General features: G+C 39.6%; 2 protein-coding genes across 3 annotated transcripts; both read right to left on the bottom strand.

The window, feature by feature from the left end:
- Positions 1-1,776: 1,776 nt before the first annotated feature.
- On the bottom strand, positions 1,777-4,177 carry LOC118797513 (gap junction Cx32.2 protein-like). The gene is made up of 2 exons (XM_036556884.1): positions 3,981-4,177; positions 1,777-2,891 (listed from the first exon to the last, which is right to left on the bottom strand). The coding sequence occupies exons 1-2, from the start codon at positions 4,042-4,044 to the stop codon at positions 1,777-1,779; spliced, it is 1,179 nt and encodes a 392-aa protein (XP_036412777.1). The 5' UTR covers positions 4,045-4,177.
- Positions 4,178-5,669: 1,492 nt separating this feature from the next.
- On the bottom strand, positions 5,670-20,760 carry LOC118797367 (cyclin-Y-like). Of its 2 annotated transcripts, none has more exons than XM_036556702.1 (10): positions 20,314-20,760; positions 14,398-14,472; positions 13,846-13,880; positions 13,611-13,708; positions 13,383-13,418; positions 13,191-13,248; positions 12,656-12,775; positions 10,747-10,913; positions 9,923-10,085; positions 5,670-9,839 (listed from the first exon to the last, which is right to left on the bottom strand). In XM_036556702.1, exons 1-10 carry the CDS (start codon positions 20,465-20,467, stop codon positions 9,726-9,728), a joined length of 1,020 nt encoding a protein of 339 aa, XP_036412595.1. In that variant the 5' UTR covers positions 20,468-20,760; the 3' UTR covers positions 5,670-9,725. The 2 variants fall into 2 exon arrangements, with proteins under 2 accessions (XP_036412595.1, XP_036412596.1); XM_036556703.1 differs by having other exon boundaries at positions 12,656-12,772.
- Between the last annotated feature and the right edge of the window lie 507 nt (positions 20,761-21,267).

Genomic DNA, 21,267 nt, shown 5'->3' with positions numbered 1-21,267 from the left:
ACAACGTATTGTTTATTTATTGTACCTTCTGTCTGCTTTTTGAAACTAGCTGTAATTGAGAAATAACTGGTTTATCCTGCACCGTTCCTTAATGCACCCTCACTGTGCCTTTGTATCTGCACACAGGCTGCATCTCAATCTGCACTACTGTACTAAATAATATGTTCAAAATAGCAATGGCGCCATTAATGGTGCACTACCTTAATGTGTTATTTAGTACAGTATTTGTGGTTTGAGATGCAGCTGAGAAATGCACACGCCGCCCAACTGAAAACTGAAAGCCTGTGAACAAGTGAGAGAGAAGGAGAGAGGGAGAGAGAGAGAGATGTAGGTGTAATGATGTAATGACAGGAGTAAAATGGCACTTTAACTACTTCAATTGATGGATGGATGCATTTAGAGTGAAATGTCCAGTCAGGCGTACCAACCAGACAATGGACCTCAAACCAGACTGTCTGATCAAAAAACAGACACCTGGCAACCCTAACTCAAACGTGTGCAAAGGATTACTGGTGACATAAGACTGTGAAAGATTCTATGATCAGAATGCAGACTGCATTTCTCGGCTGTATTTAAAGGATCCTTCTGATTGGAACCATCTTCAGTGATTTAGTGATTCAGTGATCTCAAGTGCAGCCCACTTAAGGCCCACTTACATTTTTTGGTAGTTTATTTGTGTGATTTATTCTGCATCACTAAATTAATTCGAGCATGTCTTCTGTCCTCTGTTTGATTTTTTACAACTCCCTGACTTACTATGGTCATCTCCGTCTTTGGCATGGTGACAACCAAGATGGCAAATTGGCTAGAACTTTTTTGCAAATGTAAAAGGATTAAAATCAGTTAAAACAGGGATGAAACTGCCCTAATTGCATCTGAATTATATGTGGAAGAACTCAAAGTTTCAGCTTCTGCACAAAGTAGTGAAGCTATTCATGCAACTTTAACTTTTCCAAAAGAGAGTAGCTCAGTGCTGCCATTTGCCTATTCTGTGAGGAGCTCTTCAGTAGATCTTATTTGCACTTAAACACATTCCGCCCATTTGTTTTGTGCTTTGCTGCTCCAAAAGCAGCTCAAACTGAGTTACAGAGATCTGAGCTGTGTGTGAAAGAGTAAAGTTTCAGCTCCTGAATGAGGTGGAGAAACACTGTCTTCTACTTTTTCTTTTTCACCCCTGCTGAACAAAAAACAACACAGGCAAGCATGCATTCCATCTGGTCTAAGCTGGTCTAGTACTGGCCTGGTGCTGGTTTAGCTGGTCGCCTAGGATGGTCATGCTTGTTGACCAGCATACCAGCATCCAAAACACAACATGTGCTGGTTTTGGTGGTGACCAGGCATGCTGGTCTATGTTAGTTTTGCCTGTTTTGTGAGAAGCAAAGAACTTTTTAATAGATATTCTATTATTCTTTTTATTTTTTTATTTTTAGTTTTTGCAGCAGTTTTTTTCAGTTTTTTTCATCTGAGTATTTCACATTTTCAGGCTGTTAATTCTTGTTGTGTTTAGATTGCAACCAAGTTTTTGAATAGCTGCTTATCCTTCTGAGTTGCGGGGGAGCTGGAGCCTGTCCCAGCGGTCAATGGGCGGAAGGGAGGAAACACCTTGGACAGGTAGTTTTTGAATAGCTATGGAAAAAAACAGTCTTTGAGATGGCTGTTACTACTATATTAGCTATGCAACATTTAGCCCATTTTTATAGACAACAGCATGTGTAGAGTGTCAGAAACCACATAATTGCGCCTACTTTGCCCAACTATTGCTTTACTTTGATTCTCTCACACCCATCCTTTCCTGTCCTGACTTTCACTACTGTCTGAAGTGTGTTCTGCCATTGTGGTAACAGGTATGTACTCTCTGGCTTGCCATGCGTGTTTTGGGGCAGGGCTCCATGGCTCCGCCTTTGCCCAATTTGACGTTAACGGGGCTTTAACCCTTCCATTTTTTGCACAGCGGCCCTTCCACTGCCTCATCCTCTCTGCTGAGCACAGGACTACTTCACTGCCCTCCTGTTCAGAAGCCTCCTCAGGAGTGAGTGTATGTGAGCATGAAGGTGTGTGTGCTCGTCCTGCCTCACTCCATGGTGAAAGACTGGATTTTGGGGTCAGCGATGGAGTCAAAATGGGGTCATCGCTAGGTTTTCTCTTCCTGAAGGGAAAGGGGGCAGAGCTTGGAGATACAGGCACTTTCTCATTGTTTCCTTTGCTCATAAAATCACTCTTCTGTCTCTCACTGCTGTTCATCCTTCCTTCATTCTCCTCCTCAGCCTTCCTCTTTCTGTGTCGGATAGAGCCTCTCAACACAAGCCACATTTCAGCAACGCTCAGGATCACAGACAGGACTGTGTTACTCAGCATCCACTGCAGCAGGAACGTTTTCTCAGTGGGTCTGGTAGTGAAACACTCCACTGCAGGACTGCACGGTGGCTGCAAACACAGGAAGTCCCGTCTCACTGAAAACCCAAACAGGAGGTAATGGCCTACACCAAATGCCAGCTCCAGAAAAACACGCAGAATAAGCTGTAACAAGTACAGTCCTGTAAAACATCCCACAAAACCTTTATCAGTGCTGAGTTTAGTTCCTCCTAGACATGGTTTTTGAAGCTTGAGTGGAAGTGTGTGCTTCTGTGTGAAGTACCGGCAAGTGAGAGCAGTTAGCACTCTGTGTGTGTGGTGTGTGACATACAGAATGGTGGGCAGACATACAAACACTAAATGTAGAAAGCCAAAGCGACACAGGGAGAGGGGTGCAAACGCATCGAAACACACACTGGCGCAGCCTGGGTGGATGGTGTTGCACACAAAACGATCCCCCTCGTCCCAGAAGAGAGGGAAGCCAGCGAAAAGAAGAACGAAGACTCGTAGGAGGACAAATGCCGCCAGCCACACCTTACCTGAAAAGTAACACATATAGACAGACAAATCAGTTGGTTCTGTTAGACGTCCTCTAGAACAGGCAGGTCAAACTCAGTTCCTGGCAGGTCACAGCTTTTAACACACTGAATTCAACTCATGAAAGCCTTATTAATAGCTGATGAGTTTAACCCCTTAAATCTCAGGCTATTACATCCTAAGGCGTATTTTTTAGTTATAACCTGGAACATATGATTTACATGAAAAACTTGGGTCCTTCATTTAAGGGGCTAATGTGGTAGAACGCTGAACTCTGCAGTGGCGCACTAGGACTTCAGCCAGACACGTTTTAGACTTAATTTCAAATACAACATGCAAAACACTGCAACACATCATATTTGCCATAATTCACACATCAATATACAATATCAGTTTAAAAGTCATTACAGTATAATGTTTCAAACAGATGGTATTATTTGAGTAGACCAAAATAAAAACCTCTGATTAAAGTTTCTTTCACAAAGATTTCTCTGCTAATTGATTGATTACAAACATCTACGCATGCATTGCAACAATAAAGATTATTTAAATGTTTGTATATTCATATATTGCTATCATGTTAGGATGATATTAGCTTTCAGCCTAATTTCTGTTTATTTGGGTCTGATTTTCTGGCAGGAGTATGTTGACAATCACAGACAAACATGCAGTTGTTAGTTGTCCTTAAACTGTCCAGAAAAAGAACTGACAAGCCCAAAATGAACCAAACTGAACGGAGAGAGAGCATTCTAGATTCTTTTAACAGTCAAACACAGGTGAGCCACGTCAACCAGATGTTTGTGTTTGCCTGTGTTTGTCTGGCCAGAGTATTCCAGCCTTTACAGTTGTGTTGCAGAGCTTGGGTTCACTTGTGGGATCATTTACTCAGAAGTGTATAAAGGCATTTTGGATGCAAACCTGTAGAAGTTTGCAAAGAAACTGCTCAAATGATAAAAATCTGAAGCACTTTTTTGTTTGCCAATACAGTGAACTAAAACATTTGTAACTAGGCCACTGGAAATGAGTGTAAGATGTTTAAAGAATTGTCTTAAGGTTATTTTATGTGGTGTATGGGAAAGAAAGTGACTCACCTATAAATGGTATGGTTTGGTTTAAGCTGATGTAGAGGATCTCCACTGCATTCACTTCTTCCATACTGACACCAAAGCTGTGGTCCAAAAATGTTGTGTCCACAACATCAAGAGTCTTTCTATGATTCTTATTTGTTTTCTTTCCCTTCCTCTCTTGTCCTTCTCTGTTTCTGTTTCTATCCCTCCATTCTCATGGTTTGCGTATCTTCCCTCAGTGTCTCTGTAAATCAGTAAGGAGATACAGTGGTCTGGTGCGTGAGTGTGTGAGGGTCTATTCTTACCTCAGACCCCATAAAGGACTTGTTAATGTCAGTAACCTGCCATTGTCTACATACTTCAACACACATACAAACATGCATGGAGCTGCAGTACCAGGTCAGTCAGAAGACGCAAAGGACAAATGCAAACATCTTTGCACAGTGTTGCCAGGCCTCTCTTGTAAAAGACATATTTGACTTCAAGACACTTAAATAGTTAAATGATACTAGCAAAATAAATGGAAATTAATTGTCCAGTATGCAGTACATTGCCGTGTTACCCATGTGTTCTCCTGGCTCACTATGTGTGAGGTTAGAATATGACCTTTGAGCTTAGAGTTGCATGCAGTGGAAGCTTTTGCCCAGTTTGGTCCTGCATTCAGAAGTTTAGACCAGGACATTCCCAAATGACAAGTTATAATTATGAGCAAGTGCATGTGCAAATCGGACTGTCCTTCTGAAACACTGCAGCTATTGGTGATAACAAAAGCACAGAATTTGGTGAAATGTTGTTTGTTGTGTGTACAATCTTGTCAAAAGAAAAAAACACATGTTTGTCTTGTTTTTGTCATTTAAATATCAACTAGCTATTTAATCAATCGTGTAATTAAATTTAAATGGTATAGCAAGAAGACGGTATGTATCCAAATATAAATAACTAAGTAACTAACTCTATAAATAACTCTAACTTTTTCAAACTCCCATTGCTGATACGGATGTTCAGTTGCGTACATACAACTTGTATAATCTCGACAGAAAAGCATAATTAATAAAATACGACACTGGAGCAGCCGCAAACTAACCTAAGGTCTCGGTGCCCAATGCCAAGTGTCGGCTAGAGGGGTATAAAGCCCCCCAGCATTGGAAACAGTGTACCTGTGTTCTCTAGGTTGCTGGAGCACTATTGAATACCTTCGGGATGAATTGGAGTGGCATCAGTACCTGACCTCTCTAATGCTCTTGTGGCTGATGTTCCAACATTAGGTGTAAAGCCTTCCACCGAAGAGTTGATGTTACTACAACAAAGGGGACAAATTCCCTGTTCATGTCCTTGATTTCTGAAGAAAGGTGTCTGCAAACTTTTGGACATGTGGTTGAATGGAATTATTGTTCTGTAAAGCTTGTCCAGCCACCAAACAGTTGCAAATAAAGAATGCATTAAACTTTCTCATCCATTTAAAAAACATATATCTGCTTATGCATTTATAAGTGGTCCAACCCCATGTATACTGGTGGTTTTGATAAGAAACTGGGAAAAACCTGATATTGGATATTTTCTGCTAAGGAAATTCACGACATGGTATATAATAAAATGGTGAGGTTGTTGTCAAGGTGCATGCTTGAGTATATGTGCTAAGTAAGAAATGACACTGTCAAATGCTTTAAATCTAAATACTGCAGCAACAGCCTAAAGAAAAAGAAAATAAACATCTTTAAAAGTCTTTGCATTTCTTTTATTACAAAGAAAGTAAAGAAATACATATCAATACAGTAGATGTAATATTTTCAGGGCAACTTAGAATCTTGTTCATTTGTTTTTACAAAAGAATTCCTTATGGTACATATCCCTGCAAAAACAGATCAAGTGTATAATAAATAAATGTGTAACAAATAAAAAAAAAATACATATTCCTAAATACTGTAAGACACAAGATTTATCCCAGGCTTCAAAATTAGACATTTTGTTGGTTTCCAGTGTCTTTGGCAGAAGACATTAAGATGAACATAGTAAATATCTATTTACAAGTTGTATCTATTACCCTGATAAGACCTTAAAAGATTGTCAAAGGCAACAAAGCACAATGACTCCAAAACCTACCCCTAATCCCAGCACTGGATCCTCTAAAATTCAAAGCCTCCCCCAGCCGCAATATACTAATTCTAGTATATGATAGCTGTTCTATAATCCCAAGGGTACGAAAACACATGAACCCACCAGTCCTCAACATTTTAACACTGGCGTTGACTATAGAATATTCAGAGAAAGAATACACCGGGGCTATGACTGAAAGGGATTTACATTTTTGGGAATTACATGCATTAGCATTTTTCACTTAGTATCTGATTTGTAAATGGAATTCCAAAGTAATTGTGAAGGCAGTACATTCTCTGACAATGCACTTTGTAATGTAATTTCTAGTGAAACACTGCAGATTATTACATCATCTGAATATTGTGGGCATTGTAAGTCTCTTGTTACCTAGCAACGTAATATTAGCTAACATTAGCTGTGGCCGCTGAGCCATTAAAACAAAACTTATCAGACTTTCTTGACTTTCAAGTGGAAAACAGCAGCTCTGTACAGATAACAACAAAGATCCTAACTGTGGTGTCCAATCTTATCCACAAAGTGCCGGTGTCGCTGCACATTTTCATTCCAAGCAAACAGGTGCACACCGGATTTCACTTGCTTAATCAATTGATCCGTTTTGAAATGACTGAATATATGTGCTCCTGCTTTGATTAAATGAAAACCTGCAGTCACACCAGCCCTTTGCGGAAATGTACGCCCCTGTTCTAACATGTTTACTGCCTGCTGCTTATCAGTGGTAACTGCTGTAATGAGGGAATAGGGATCCATTTCAGTCACAGCCCAGGTTCGTTCTATACACCATATTTGGGTTAGTTGGACAATATTGGATAGGCTGTCAATGGTATTAAAAAATCTTTCATATTCCAAGATTTCTCCATGATTCAATTGTCAAGCTTCCAAACATCTAAGGATTTTTGGAGTTAATTTGAGAATACAGGACACCCTGATCATGTAAAAACACTGTGTAATCTAGATGCCATTCTAGAACATTCCAGAATACCAACAAAGACAAATGCTGAGTTAACGCAGTATCCCTGTGTGTGATTGGTGGGAATGTTCTTTCCCCCAGTTCACACTTATTGATTTGGTTTGTCTTTTTTCTGGACAATCAACATCAGAATGTTTGCGGTTGATATGCTTGGTCAGTGTACCATGGGCCAATACAGTGGTTCTCAATCCTGCTCCTGTAGTACCACTGCCCTGCACATTTTAGGGATCTCCAGCTCCTAAATCACCTGGTACAAATAATTAACTAATTAATAAGCCCTTCCTGATATGAACTGGTTGTTTTAGAGCAGGAAGAACACTACAGCTTGCAGGGTGGTTGTACTCCAGGATCAGGATTGAAAACCACTGGACTAACATTACTGTGAATGTACTGCCATGGACTTGCAGCTTATGAATCTGTGAGACTTATGAAACTGTAAGACCAGTCCTGCTACCCAGAGGGTCAGAGAGGCAGGCCATGGCATAGTACTGGAGTACCTGAGTCTTTAGTCCTGGAACCAGTAGGACAGTTGCCATTTGATTAGTACTATTATTTTTGTATCTAGAAATAGACATCTTCCATCAGTAGTCACTGATGCTTGATCCTGTGTTCTGTGGATCTCCTGACTTTCCGTACTGCTGAATAATGTGATAGTTTGGTTTCAAATCAAATGTAGTCAAATCAGCCAAGAGGTGTTTGGTGTATGAAATTTCCTTTTCTAGTTTTGCACTGGAGCTATGAGACTAATATACAGATGGGTAACATTATAATGTTACATGACATTTGCATTTAGATCTATGGGAACAACATCAGTAAATGGCTTTGGAAATTGTGGTTGAAAGTACATACTGAATGACCATGTTGCTCATACAGTAGTGTGATATGTGATAAGAACAAACAAAAGAGAAAATATTTCCCAGGTGACTGAGAATATCAGTGGAGGACATGACCAGACTGTGTCAGCATGAACTACATAGATAGAGATTTGATAGTAGAGTTGCAGATCATAAACCTCTCATTACAAAGATGAATGCACATTTCAGAGCTCAGTGCTGTAAAAATCACAGTAACTGGTCAACAGAGATGTGGAAAACGGTCAAATGGTCAGATGAGTCATTGTTTACCATATTCTCCACAAATGGGCGAGTGCATGTGTGGTGTGCACTGTGAAAATACCTGAATGCCTGACCCCTACAGCGAGTGGGTCTAGTGCCCCTGTTATGCTGTGCAGGGCATTTTGCTAGCTTGGTTTGGGTCTACTTGTCTCTTTAGAGGAAGGGTAACTGCAAACCAATACAAGGTTATGTTATCTTATTACCTTTATCTTATAATGAAATCAAATGCTATGGCACTTTGCAATCCCCATATCTTAATCCAACTGAACACCTATTAATGATTTTGGACAGACATGTGAAATAGAGCTCTCCAACACTAACATCAAAACACTAACACTTCTGGATGAATGGTGTTCTATCCACCCAGTACAGCTCCAGAAAAAAGGGTTTCTTCTATAGTTTCCAGCCAAAACATGTTTAAAACCCACCAAAATGCATGATAAACTGCACAAAATTATACATTAAAAAGTCATTTAAACATAATATGAAGTAAAACAGCATTGACATGGCATCATGTGTTGCCTTTGAAAATGTTAAAAAAAAAAATTAAGTTGTCACTAGATGGCACTATTGATCTTTTATTTTATCACTGCTGCAAAGAGCCAAAAGCTTTTTAGTATCATGTTAATATCCCTGTCAAACTCTAAGAAACACCTCAACAAAAGCTGTAAGTAATTTTAATAAAATAAATTATTTTGTATGTGCATCTAATTTCCAAAACTTGCAGAGCATGCACAAACTCATCAATGTTATCACATTATTAATGAGTATCAAATTTTTTTATGTTGTATATGGTAGGACCCATAATCCAATGGAGTCAGAAAGGCAAATGAATAGCAATAATATTGCAAGCATAACTATTCCTCATATACATTTTTAAAACTTGCTTACCTTTAAAGGCTATGCCAAAATATCACTGGCCGTTCCAATTTTCTGCTCTAGCAGAACTATGTATAGTCAGTAATGCCATGTGAACTGGATATTCTATGCTGTGTTAGGCCCATACGTGCATCCATTACATCAGTAATAAACTGAGTATGTTAACCACCGAAGTTGTCTGTGAATGACACAGATGGGCCGGCCTATGGCTTCCTCTCAACAAGAGTGACTGAAATGTATGTCAGTCAAAGTATGAATAACAGATGGGATGTAGGGAGAAGTAAAACCTAATCACATATCAGCTGCATTATTTAGCAATGCAGTTTATTGATTTTACATACTTTTTTAAAACCCACCAAAATAATGACAAACTAGCCCAAATTCTGAGCTTTTCCCCTGCTAAATCCAATCATAGTCTGTCCAATTTGGCAGGAACCTGTCCAATCTGGCAACACCGTCAGAAACCACATAACAAGTCTATTTGAGATTACTTAAAAACTCAATGTAGTTTAAGGAAAGTGCGTGATAATATAGGCATGCATTTTATAATGCTAATTAATTGGTGTAAGTTTCCATTAATTTTTTGCTACATTAGCATCATAGCTCCAGTGCTCATCTACAGTGTTTGGAGGAAATGGGAAGATTGAGAAACTTCGTTTTTTTTCTTTATCTTCCTTTTTGTGTCTGTTTGTGTTATGATAAAATGGCTGGGACCCATCTCGTCATGGTAAGGTTGTCAACACTGACAGAACGCTGGGGTGATGTTTTGCTAAGATTCTTATACTCCTCATACAGCCGAGACATTGCCTGGGAAGGAGAGACAGGAGAAAGATTGGTTAACTTTGCCGTGAGCAAAACAGTATTTATTCAAAACCCACATAAACACCCACCTCCAGTTTAAGTGCTCTTTCTCTACTGAGGGCTTCAGTAGGGTTGGTGAGGTTGTTGGCTTCTGCTAGCAAACGCAGGTCAAAGTAATACTTCGCATAAATGCTGGACGGGACGTTAATATTGAACTGCAGCAGCTCCAGGAATTCTCGTTCCAACTCATTCCTGCACATGGGGCCACCCACAAGAAAAAAACTTTAAAAACTATTTCTTAATATCTCTGTAGTTTCTCCTAGACAACAGTGAGATCTGATGAAGGAAAAGAATGCCTTCCTATAGGCTCACCTATGCAAAAGTGTTCCAGATTTGCCAAGATAGAGTCATATGCAAAGGTTTAAACATTCCTTGTCAAACTGCATGTTTGACATAAGTGAAAATAAGTCAGCACATCCTCTACAGAGAACTGAAAAATGCTCTTCTATTTATTTGCTGGATTAAACCATGCTGTACAACTATGAGGACCTCAATGACTGAAATACGCAGAAATATTGGAATTCTCCTTCAACACTGTGTGCGCATTTCATGATGAATAGACCAATAGAATGATCCAAAATGACTTGAAATAAAAGATAATGTAAGCTTTTTCCCTCATTCTTTAATGTAACCTTTCTGTGGATATGCAGTTTTGTTATGGCAGCAATGATACGTTCACCTAAAATGAAGGAACCACAACTCGAATACACCTAAAAGGGTGGCTGTTCTTTTAACCCAAGTTATTTAAGTGCTCTGACTCTAATGTTGTTGATAATCATCTGAGCTTGACAGACATTAGCAGATGAGATATAACAGATAATCAACACAAAGTGTGACTCAAAAAAAAACTCACATGTCCTCTACTGTGATGTCTTTGAGGATCTGACAGTAGTCCACATTCCACACAGCCTGGTCATCCCACACTTTAGAGGCCAGTAAGATGGCCCCCAGTACAATACGCTTCCAGTTCCCTGGACACATATCAATCTCTGCATACGTCAACAAGCGCTCCAGATACACCTACGGAGTGTGAGAGAGTAAGGGAGAGAGAGAGAGAGAGAGACAGAGACAGAGAAAGGAAGGTGTATAAATACGGTATATTTGAACTGGTGTGTGTGTGTGAGAATGTGTTTGGTTTCAGAAATTTTTGTCCTTGTATTTGTATCTTCTGGTGTAAAAGGACAAAACTTCTGGTTTCTGAGGTCATATATACTGACACTACTGAGCCAAAACATCATGACCACTTGCCTAATATGTTAATGTTCTATGCGTGCTGCCAAAATTGCTCAATGTCAAGACATGGTCAAGAGTATCCGACACCAAGATGTTAGGATACTCCAAGTCCTGTAAGTTGCAAAGTGGGGGCGCCATGAAATGATGGTGGGTAATCACCACTGCTGACCGGGAGCACCCCATAAGCTATTGTCATTTCGGAGAAGATCCGACCCAGTCGTGAGGCCATAAGGATTTGGCCTTTACCAAAGTTGCTTAGGTCTTCTTTTCTCCCTCATCCAGCATGTCGACTACAAAAACCAACTGTTCACTTACCATCTAGTATGTCCCAGACTTTGACATGCGGCATCAGTGGTGTAACTACTGTGGGGGTGGAGGGGCAGGTGCACTGGAGTCCATGGTGCAAAAATGTATTGGGCCCCTGCTGGCCTGGACTGTTTAACAGGAGTGCCAGGAGATTTTCTGGGCGGTAGCTTGACCTGTCAGTCAGACCATTTAGGCCGGTTGTACTAAAGATGAACTAAACTAGTGCACCGTGCAGGCACATTCATCAATATGTAAACAAAAAACCCCTCCCTGCCCCTCTGCCCCCTAATCTCTCACATATTTGGTCTTTTTAATGCACATATGAGGTATACAAGTAATACTTAAGTCAAAGAATAGTATTAGATCAAATATGTGTTGTAATACTAGCTGACAAGCTAGCTTAGCCAGTCATTGCTGGTTTTTGCAGTGAGGCCTATTCGCATCATCTGTTAGTGGGCATAGTAAAACACATTTTCACATACATCTTTTTAATTGTAGCTGCATTGTATAAATGTTAAATCGAAACAATAAATACTGTTGTTGATCAGTTACTTACGTTTAATTTTTTTTCTTACTGCGACACTGACCAAATGAGCCAACTAAGTTTTTTTCAAAGCCAAACAAACTTACTTTCAATGGAAACCTAGCTCAGCCAAAGAGTACATGGACAAAAGTGTAGGAAATCTTATCTAGGTCTCTCTGGATTTACAAAAAAACTAAATACCATGTTTTCATATTTAATATTTAATCTGTGTGTCCTTACTGTAAAGCTTATAATTAATGTATTTTGAATTGGACGTGAATTAGACCATTTTATATTAATGTTAAATTCAAATAATGTAGCGTTATGCTTTTTACCATTTCTAGTATGAAGTGAAAAGTAACAAGAATGTCTTATTTTGAAAAAAGTGGTTGCTTTCTTGTGAGGTACTATGAAGAACAAAATTTGGTTCCAGACGTCTCCTCAATGCCTGTTTACACTTAAGTATACTTGATTAAACATAATTTAACATTGATTAGATGAGCCATGGATCGCCTGATAACTACAAATAACACAGGCTGCTATGACAAGAAGTTTGGAAATGAAATGAAAATGAATAAAATCACTACTTATGTTATTTATATTATTTGTGTTTATTCTAACATTAATGTTTTTTTTCTGTACAAATAAAAATACTTATTGCCTGGATAAAACAAGTTTGTGTGTTTGTGTTTCTACTCACCAGTGTTACGATGGCACATTCAGCAGTTAGCTGAGCGGAGCTGAACAGTGTTCTGATGAAGCGACAGATGTGCCTTTGCTCCGGGTTCTGCTTATCATAGTCTTCAGGTACCTCACACTTCTACAGCGAAGAAAACACATACATATCCTTTATATGTTCCTTATTATTTCTGTAGAATAATAAACATGGAACTTACATTTTGCTGACAGACACACACACACAATCTTGTTTCTGTGAATTGTGGGGCCATTACATAGACTTCCATTCATTTGCTGGAGATTTATCCAAACCTAAACCAGAACTACTACTGGCCTAACCCTTGCCCTAAACCTAACCCTAACCTTGACCTTACTCTAACCTTAATCTTACCCTCATCTTACAATTTAATGATTTACATTTTGTGGAGCAGCTTGTGGTCCCCACAAGGGAAAAAGGCCTCCATAACCTGAGTGTATCAACAGGTTTTGGTGCCCACAATGTGCCATAAACCCGGTCCACAAACACACACATAAAGCATGTTGTGTGAGAGAATCACCGATAGTGGGTGGAGTTTCTCATCAAAGATATCCAGCAGTGACTGGCCATCCGGATCCCTGAATCAACCAATCACAGAGGTTTTTGGAGGTCAGAATAAGAACACACAAACAAATTAAAAAAGTAAATCAAGACAAAAAATACCTGAATAGCATACAGAAGCAAAAGTACTGTTACAGGCAGAACCATTTACCTGTTCTTTATGTGGTAATAAATGGCCAAAGAGACACTGCAAAAACAACAAACACATTTCACACATACAAAATCAGAAGCGGATTCCACTGTTCATGATCAGGAGAGCTGCTATTATGTCTGACATGTAAGAGGAAGCACAAGTGATATGGCACAGCTGTCTTGCAGTGTGATGTCATGTGCTGTAGTTGATGTGTAGTTTGTGTTGTATTGACAGCCTTTTCTGTACCACTTGATGGTGAATTTGAGGTTGGGTTGGCTGACTGTGTTATCATCCAGATAGATAGTGGAACAGGAACTGTATCTCTTTCTGCTTGTGCCATGATGCTGGAGAGAGAGAGAGAAGATTCTGAAAAGCTGAGTCTGTTTAATACTGATGCATATAAGGTTAAATAATATCCTTTATTAATGGTATTTATTATATCATTTAATATCAATTGCCTGAAGGCACTCACTGTACTTACATGATTTACATACAGCCTCTTACGTTTATCCTGAACTACAGAGGGAGAAAAAGAGCGAGAAAGAGAGTCAGTTAAAACCAGTAGACTGTTTTAAAGGGGCCTTAAACTTATTTTGTTAACCTGTTTATGCTTTAGCCGCAGGCTCCTGCATGAATGTATTACTGGCTATCAAATTAAGAACATTATTAGTCATTTCAACTAAGCATTACTCAGTTGGATTTAAGTGCGTGGGACTATGTCATGTTTCACATCATATCAATCAGAATTAGGGCAGATTTTTCCAATTCTGACTTTCAGGCAGACTTCTGCCATAAAACAAAAGCTTAAAAAAGTAAACAACACCTGCTGCAATGACTAACTTACTGTCAGTCACCCACACAGTCCAGAGTTTTTGCAATCTAACTTTGGTTAATGACTGTCAGGCCACATATCTTCAGTATCATTGAGACTGGAGTTTTTAACATTTGCAATCAACTTGACACCATCTTTAAAATAAACACTTACATTTTCACCCTGTCACACACACACACACACACGTAGAGAGATTCTTACTGTCTGTCTGTGACTTGCTGAGGAATAAAGTGTTGGCTCGTGGATGATCTGAAGGGTTGCTCTCCAAATTGAGTTCTGCAAATAAATAAAATTATAAAAAACAATCAACAGTCCACCCAACTAGACATTACAAATCAACTACGACTAGTTTGTATTATTCAATGCAAATGTTTTAAGATTTACTGTATGTTAGCTGCATTACAATTTGCTCTAAAAAAAAGCAGCTACACATGCAGAGCAGCAGCTGTAGTGCAGACCTGCAGTAACTCTATTCTACCACAAGGGGGGCAAAGGGAGTAATTTTGGGATTAGTTAACTTATTTCCTGAAATTATCACTTTGTTTTCAAGAGGTAGTGCCCTGGAACATTCACTAAATGTCCAAAAATATCTAGACACCTCCACTAAGGTGCACTCTTTGCTCACACTGGTGTTAAAAATGCATATACACAGCTATGCACTCTGCATAGAACACCATTGTCTATGGAATGGGACGCTCTGGAGCAGCTAAACATGACCTAAGGTCACCATGCTAAAGGGGTTTATAGCCCAGCATTGGACTGTGGAGCAGTGCAACTCTAAAATAACTGATCTCCTTCCAGTACCTTTGGGATAAGATGGAGTGACATTTGCGATCCAGAACTAATCATCCAGCCTCAGTATTTGACCTCACTAAAGCTCTTAATCAAGTCAATCCTCGCAGCAATGTTCCTACATCTGGAGTAAACCTTCTCAGAGCAGTAGAGACTGTTACTGCAGCAAACCACTTTCCCCCTTAACACCCATGATTTCAGAAGAAATATTGGGCAGACAGGTGTCTACAACTTTCAGACGTATAGTTGTTTCAGTACTGGTCAACTTAAGCCCTCAGATTCCCTTTAAACTTAAACTATTCAGTTAGACCACATGTGTCAGGCTCCAGTCTTTATGAACCAAAACACTGCAGACTTCAGCACACTTCCTCATTAAACACAGTGATTCAGCTCATCAGCTGATTAGCAAGACCTTCGTAAACTGAATTCAGAGTGTTAGATGAGGGTAAACGCTAATCACCACAGCACTTTGGCCTGGAAGGTCACAGTTTGACATACCTCAGTTAGGCCTATTATTCAGCAACTACTACACGTATTATGTAAGAATTATAAAGCTAACATATGTTATATAGCTATGAGAGTCAAGAATTAAAGTGTAGCCCTGCATATGAGTCCCTTAGGGTTTAAAGGATTATAAAGATGCAAACAAATAATGAGCAAATGTATGTGATATGGAATATGAGACTAGAGTAAATATTTAATAATACACATGAATCAAGAAAGCTGATTGATAAAATGTTGATACTAACCGATATGACTTCTAAATAGCAGCAGCCACAAAATGAACTTTGTCCAGTACTGATATGTTTTTTAAACATATTAATAGCTTAATATCCTTTATTTAATCAGTAAAGGCTGTAAAAACCTCTGAAGTCCTTGTCTACAGGTAAATCATTATAGGGCAGTTTATCAGGCATGGATTAAGCATAGGCTTGTGCTACACTATAATGGCAATGCTGACTCATCTTTTAAAATGCTTTTTAGTCAAGACCAATCATGCTTATGTGTTGTGAGGTGGGTTGGGGCAAAAACGTGGACGTTCTGGGAGGCCCTGAGAACTGGGTTGGGAACCACTGGTCTGGACCTAGGCCTAATCTTGGTCCAGGAAACTGGCTGTAGAGGAATTAGCTTACATATACACTCTAAAACACCCAGCAGATGTTTTAGTGGTCTGTTCATTTACAGTGGCCTCTCTCTTGTTCATTAATGATTTTGTTAGTGTTTTACTGGCATGACAAATTTTTCAAAGCTCATTTTTGAGTGTTTACAGAAGTGTTCGCAAATGTTTTCACTTGTGTTGGTCTTTTTAAAGCAGGCGTTTCAGATGGTATTACATAAAGTTAAAATTAATAAAGTCAATAACATTAATAAAGTCAGTGAACCCACTTTTCATGAGTGCTGCTACTGTATACTAAAGGAATGTCTTACACACCTGACAAAGCTTAATTGGACTATTGGTTTTATTCCTTTTTCTTCTCTTTAAACACATCTCCTATTCCTCTGTTTTTTACACCAAAGGGATCCTTACAAAGTATTTTAAGCTTTAAACAGACACAAAGCACATTTACATAAAGGAAAGTTATACTTTTAACTTATTTATTTACTTTTTATGCATTTTAAACTGCTGTTTTAAAACACTGCAGGATTCAACAAAAGAAATCCACAGCAGTTAACTCAGGTTCTGGACACCATCAGTAAAATACACAAATACTAAAACTGTCATGTAATGTGACAGTATGTCAGTATCACGCTATATGCTGATGTAGACCGGTATAGATATTAAACAGTGCAATGTTGAGATAAAAACACACATTTAGAACAAGGAAAAAAATGAAAAATGTATTATTTAAAATTCTTAGAAGCATGTAGAACTCAGTCTCTCTCTGTCAGGTTCTTAATGGGTTCCCTTACTGTGCTTAATAGACTTTGATTACTCTCATCACAACCCAATTATCACCAACTCATCCTCACAATATCTCTAATTAATGAGAGAGAGAAAGAGAGAGATACGTATATATTTTATTTATATATATATAGATATATGTTATGTAAAAAAAAAACACCAGCAGCACTGCTGTGTCTGATCCACTCATACCAGCACAACACACACTAACACACCACCACGTCAGTGTCACTGCAGTGCTGAGAATGTGCTTTCAAGTTATATTGACTCCACACACTCCGTCTCACCTCCAGGCTTTTTATTTTATTGTTCTGTTTTAAAACATTAGGTTATGAAAAGATACAAATACATATTTTTCCCCTGGAAAAACTTAAGGTACACAATTGGTTGCACCTTTATTTCTAACAGTGTATAGAGAACAAACATGAATACAGCACAGCTGAAACCAAAAAGACCATTGAAAAAATATAAAAAATGTAAGTATTATTTTCACAAGTTGAAATTTAGGGGTTAGGATTTGCGACAGTCTTCTCCCAATAGAATATGTACATAATTAGCATATTACTATCTCAATTAATTGCCCTTGGGTTTAAATATATCATAATATAATCCTTGTAATTATCTAAGATCTACATATTTCATTGGTTCTTTAATTATTTTTTCAATACTGTGGGACCGCAGTTTCCTCACTCTGTAGAATGGTCCATGCATTTTCCTGTATATTAATACACTGATTGTTGCTTTGACAATACAAATGCCAGTTTGTCATGTCAATAAAGCAAATGTTGAATTCAACTGAGAGACAGAAAGAGAGATGCAGAAGAAAAGTGAGAAAAAATGGATGAGAGATTTGCTGATCTAATCACTTGCCGAAAGAGAGGGAGAGAGATACCGTGACAGAGAGAGAGAGAGAAAAAGAGAGAGGGAGAGAGAGAGAGAGAGAGAAAGAGAAAGGAGATCATTTTGCAGATGAGAGGACTTTCTCCCTTCTCCCTCACAGAACAATTTGTTCACATGCGTGTGTGTGTGTGTGTGTGTGTGTGTGTGTGTGTGTGTGTGTGTGTGTGTGTGTTGCGCTGCTGAGAGAAGCTGATAGAAGCTGAGGAAGTGAAAATGAGAGACAGTCTGGACTGAGGTTCTCTGGGGGGTGTGGGTGTAATAAGATTAAAGGTCTAGCTCTTGTGACATGAAGAGACAGTGAGAACAAGAAAAATGTTACTGTGGTCGCTCGTACAAGCGCACACAATCAGACGCTACACATGTCTCTGGAGATGTCTGTGCTATCCCAGGATCCCTTGGGGGTACTTCCTGAAGGCGGCAGCTGCTCTGCAGGATCAGACTCTGATTCGTCCGAAAAACCACTTTATCGTCTGTTCGCCAGCATCATCACCCTCATCAGCGCCCCACACAGCCAGGAATTAGACACACCAATTAGAGGGAGACAGGCTTATCTTTCTCTCTCTCTCCCTCCTGTCTTTGTCTGTCTCACCCCCCCACACACACACCTCCCCCCAACAAGTCTCCCCTCCCTCTCTCTCTTCTCTCTTTATCCTCTCCTCTCCATTTGTTGTTCAAGTCTGTAAAGTCTCTCCTGAGTCCTCTATTTCTCTGTTCAGCTGCAGCTCATGGAGGATGAACATCAACAGCAACACCTAACTGACCTCACACATAATGTTGCTCATTCAGACTCATTCAAACTGTTCAAGCTAAATGAGCTAAACAGTCAGCTGGTCCCAAAACCCACTGCTGCAGTTCGTGGAGCGTTTATATGAGGTTCAAACTGACAGTTCAGTTGAAAGCAGAGTGTGTTTGGACATACTTTTTTGAAAAGGGTTTCTACATACACCCAAAAGGGTTCTTCTATCGTTATAAGCTTGATATTGTAACAATAACAGAGCTGTTTTTGGTGTTATACAGAACCAAACCAATACAAATCTATGCAAATAAATTCTTTAAACCTGCCTATTCAATCTGTATTGGAATGTGAAGGGTTAAATTAGAGAAGCCCCTTTGTCTCCCCCTATCAGGATTTTGTCACCTCTGCTGTTGCTGTAAAGAATAAATCAATGAGAGACCAATTCCAAATGACAGTAAATTGACAAATCAACTGATCTTTCCTCTGAATGGGTGGGCTTTGTTATCGCTAACTTTAACTGTGGAGACACAAAGCTAGCCAAACAAAGCCAGCTAGCCTGTTAGTCTATGATGGAAGCCGATTGTAACGTTACCGCTAGTGAAAGAGGACACTGCTGCGAATTTATTATCCATAGCGTTTTTTAGATTTACTTTTATTGAAAGTTTGGAGTTAATCAGCAAAGGACAATTTACACCAGAGCTTAATTTGGTTCACAAAAAAGGCTTTGAGAGGCATTCCAGCAATTACACCTCGATACTCCTGGATGACAGGATCGACCAAGGAGCTAAAGCTCTACTGCTGGGACTGCTTGCTGTTTGGTGGAGAGTGCGTCTTGGGCTAAAGATGGATTTTCTGATTTAGGAAGTTTATCCAAGTCAGCCTATCACCATCAGAGTGCTGGAAAAGTAATTGCTGATGAATTTAAAAGCAAAGGATCAGCTGCATGACCCCGCCATCAACCACTTCATCCTAAAAGGACATGAGGATGGACTTCGTCTAAAGATATGCTTGTTCTCTCTTTGAGTGAGCTTAGGGTTTTTATCCGGCAGGCCAAACTAAAAGTCCTTATGGGCCCACATTAGACAGCCTTGCTATGGAGCAGTTTTTTTCTAGAAAAGCAGCTCGCACACATTCACAAATACAAGCACATAAAAAATGGCAGTTTCTTACCAAACTAATTGTTCACCAATTTTCAACAAAAAATGTACAGAATTAAATGGTTGTGTCATTCAGGGTGGTTTGGCATGAAGTGCTTGTTTCTAGAGAAACTTGCCGAGTCAGTATTGTTCACAGTGGTGGTGATGGGTTTTAATGAGTTTAATTCCTCTGAAAGCTTCCTCACAGAAAGTTACTACACGAAGTGGCTAGATATATGCTGCCTGAAATCTAAGACATTGTTTATGAGAGTTTTGTGATAAATATTTGGCTTACATTTTTTCAGACTTTTGACTATTTTACTATCATAAAAATTACATATAAAAACTCAGAAGGTACATGCAGGTTCACCGCTGGTTTTGGATAATAAATAAAATTGCTATATTTGTGCTGTAGACATTGTGACCCCTGGTTCCCATCACCACCACTGTAAGGAAATCCGAGTCTGTAAGTTTCTCTACAGTGAACCATCTCACATCAAACCATCCTGTAAAACTCTGTTTACATCTCAAGGTCTGAACTATTCAGAAATTTTGAAAAATTGGTGGAATCCCTTATGCGCTCATTAAAAACCCAGCGAGGTTCAGAGTGACGCAGAGCGCTGCGTGTGTGAGTGTGTGTGCTCCGTTACCTTCTCCGTTCTCTCTGTCGCTGATGTGCTGCAGGCTGTAGCTCGGCTCCTCGCAGATCTTCTCCGGCTCCTCTTGTGAATCCTCGGGTCGGGAGCGCGCGCTGCTCCGGAGCTTGGGGCTCGTGGACGCGCAGCAGGAGCTTGTGCTCCCCATCAGGGAGTCCCTTGGTGTTCAGCGAGAGAGCGGCTCACAGTCCGCCTTCAGTGAGAGAAAACACCTCAGAGCCCGGGCTGAGGAGCAGCAGCAGCGCCGGTTAACGGCTCTGAACCATGAAGGAAAACATCTTCCGCCTCCACTGCGTTAATAACGAGGGTCGCACAGCAGCAACAGCAGTGCTGTTAATCCGGGCACAACGCACAGCGAGCGTTAGAGCCATCACTCATTAGCATGAAAATACAACAGACACGAGCAGTCTCTCTCTCTCTCTCTCTCTCTCTCTCGCTCTCTCTCTCTCTCTCTCTTTCTCTCTCTCTCTCTGAAAGCCCAACCTAGGCAGCAGGGAGGGATGGGAGGGACAAATTAGTTCCAACTCTAGCCAAGTCTAGAGGCCCTAAGCTGGATCTTTGCCTCCACACTCCTCATATTGCTTGCTCATGAAGTGTGTAACTACAGAATTTGCTTATTGCTGATGATTGGATGCTTGTTTGGGGTTCTATGGGGTTCTAATAAGTTACAATTAAATTACAGACTTTAACTTTCTCAGCATTCTCGATTTCACAACACCGTATTTCTTGCATACCCAGCTCGCTTCAAGCTCAGTTGGATCTAACCTTGCACACTTCAAAAAGATGGTTCTTCAAGAGTTCTTAAGTAACGGCAATGGTTCTGTATAGAAATGGTTCTTCTCAAGGTGAACGGTTCCTTAGTTTGATGGAGAATATGTTGTGTAGTTTTATATAGAACCTTTTTAAAAATGGTTCTATGTAGGCCTAAAAGAGGTTACTGGAGAATAT

Source organism: Colossoma macropomum, unplaced genomic scaffold (assembly GCF_904425465.1).
Source record: "Colossoma macropomum unplaced genomic scaffold, Colossoma_macropomum, whole genome shotgun sequence".
Taxonomy (NCBI): domain Eukaryota; kingdom Metazoa; phylum Chordata; class Actinopteri; order Characiformes; family Serrasalmidae; genus Colossoma; species Colossoma macropomum.
This window is presented reverse-complemented; position numbering and strand designations above follow the sequence as displayed.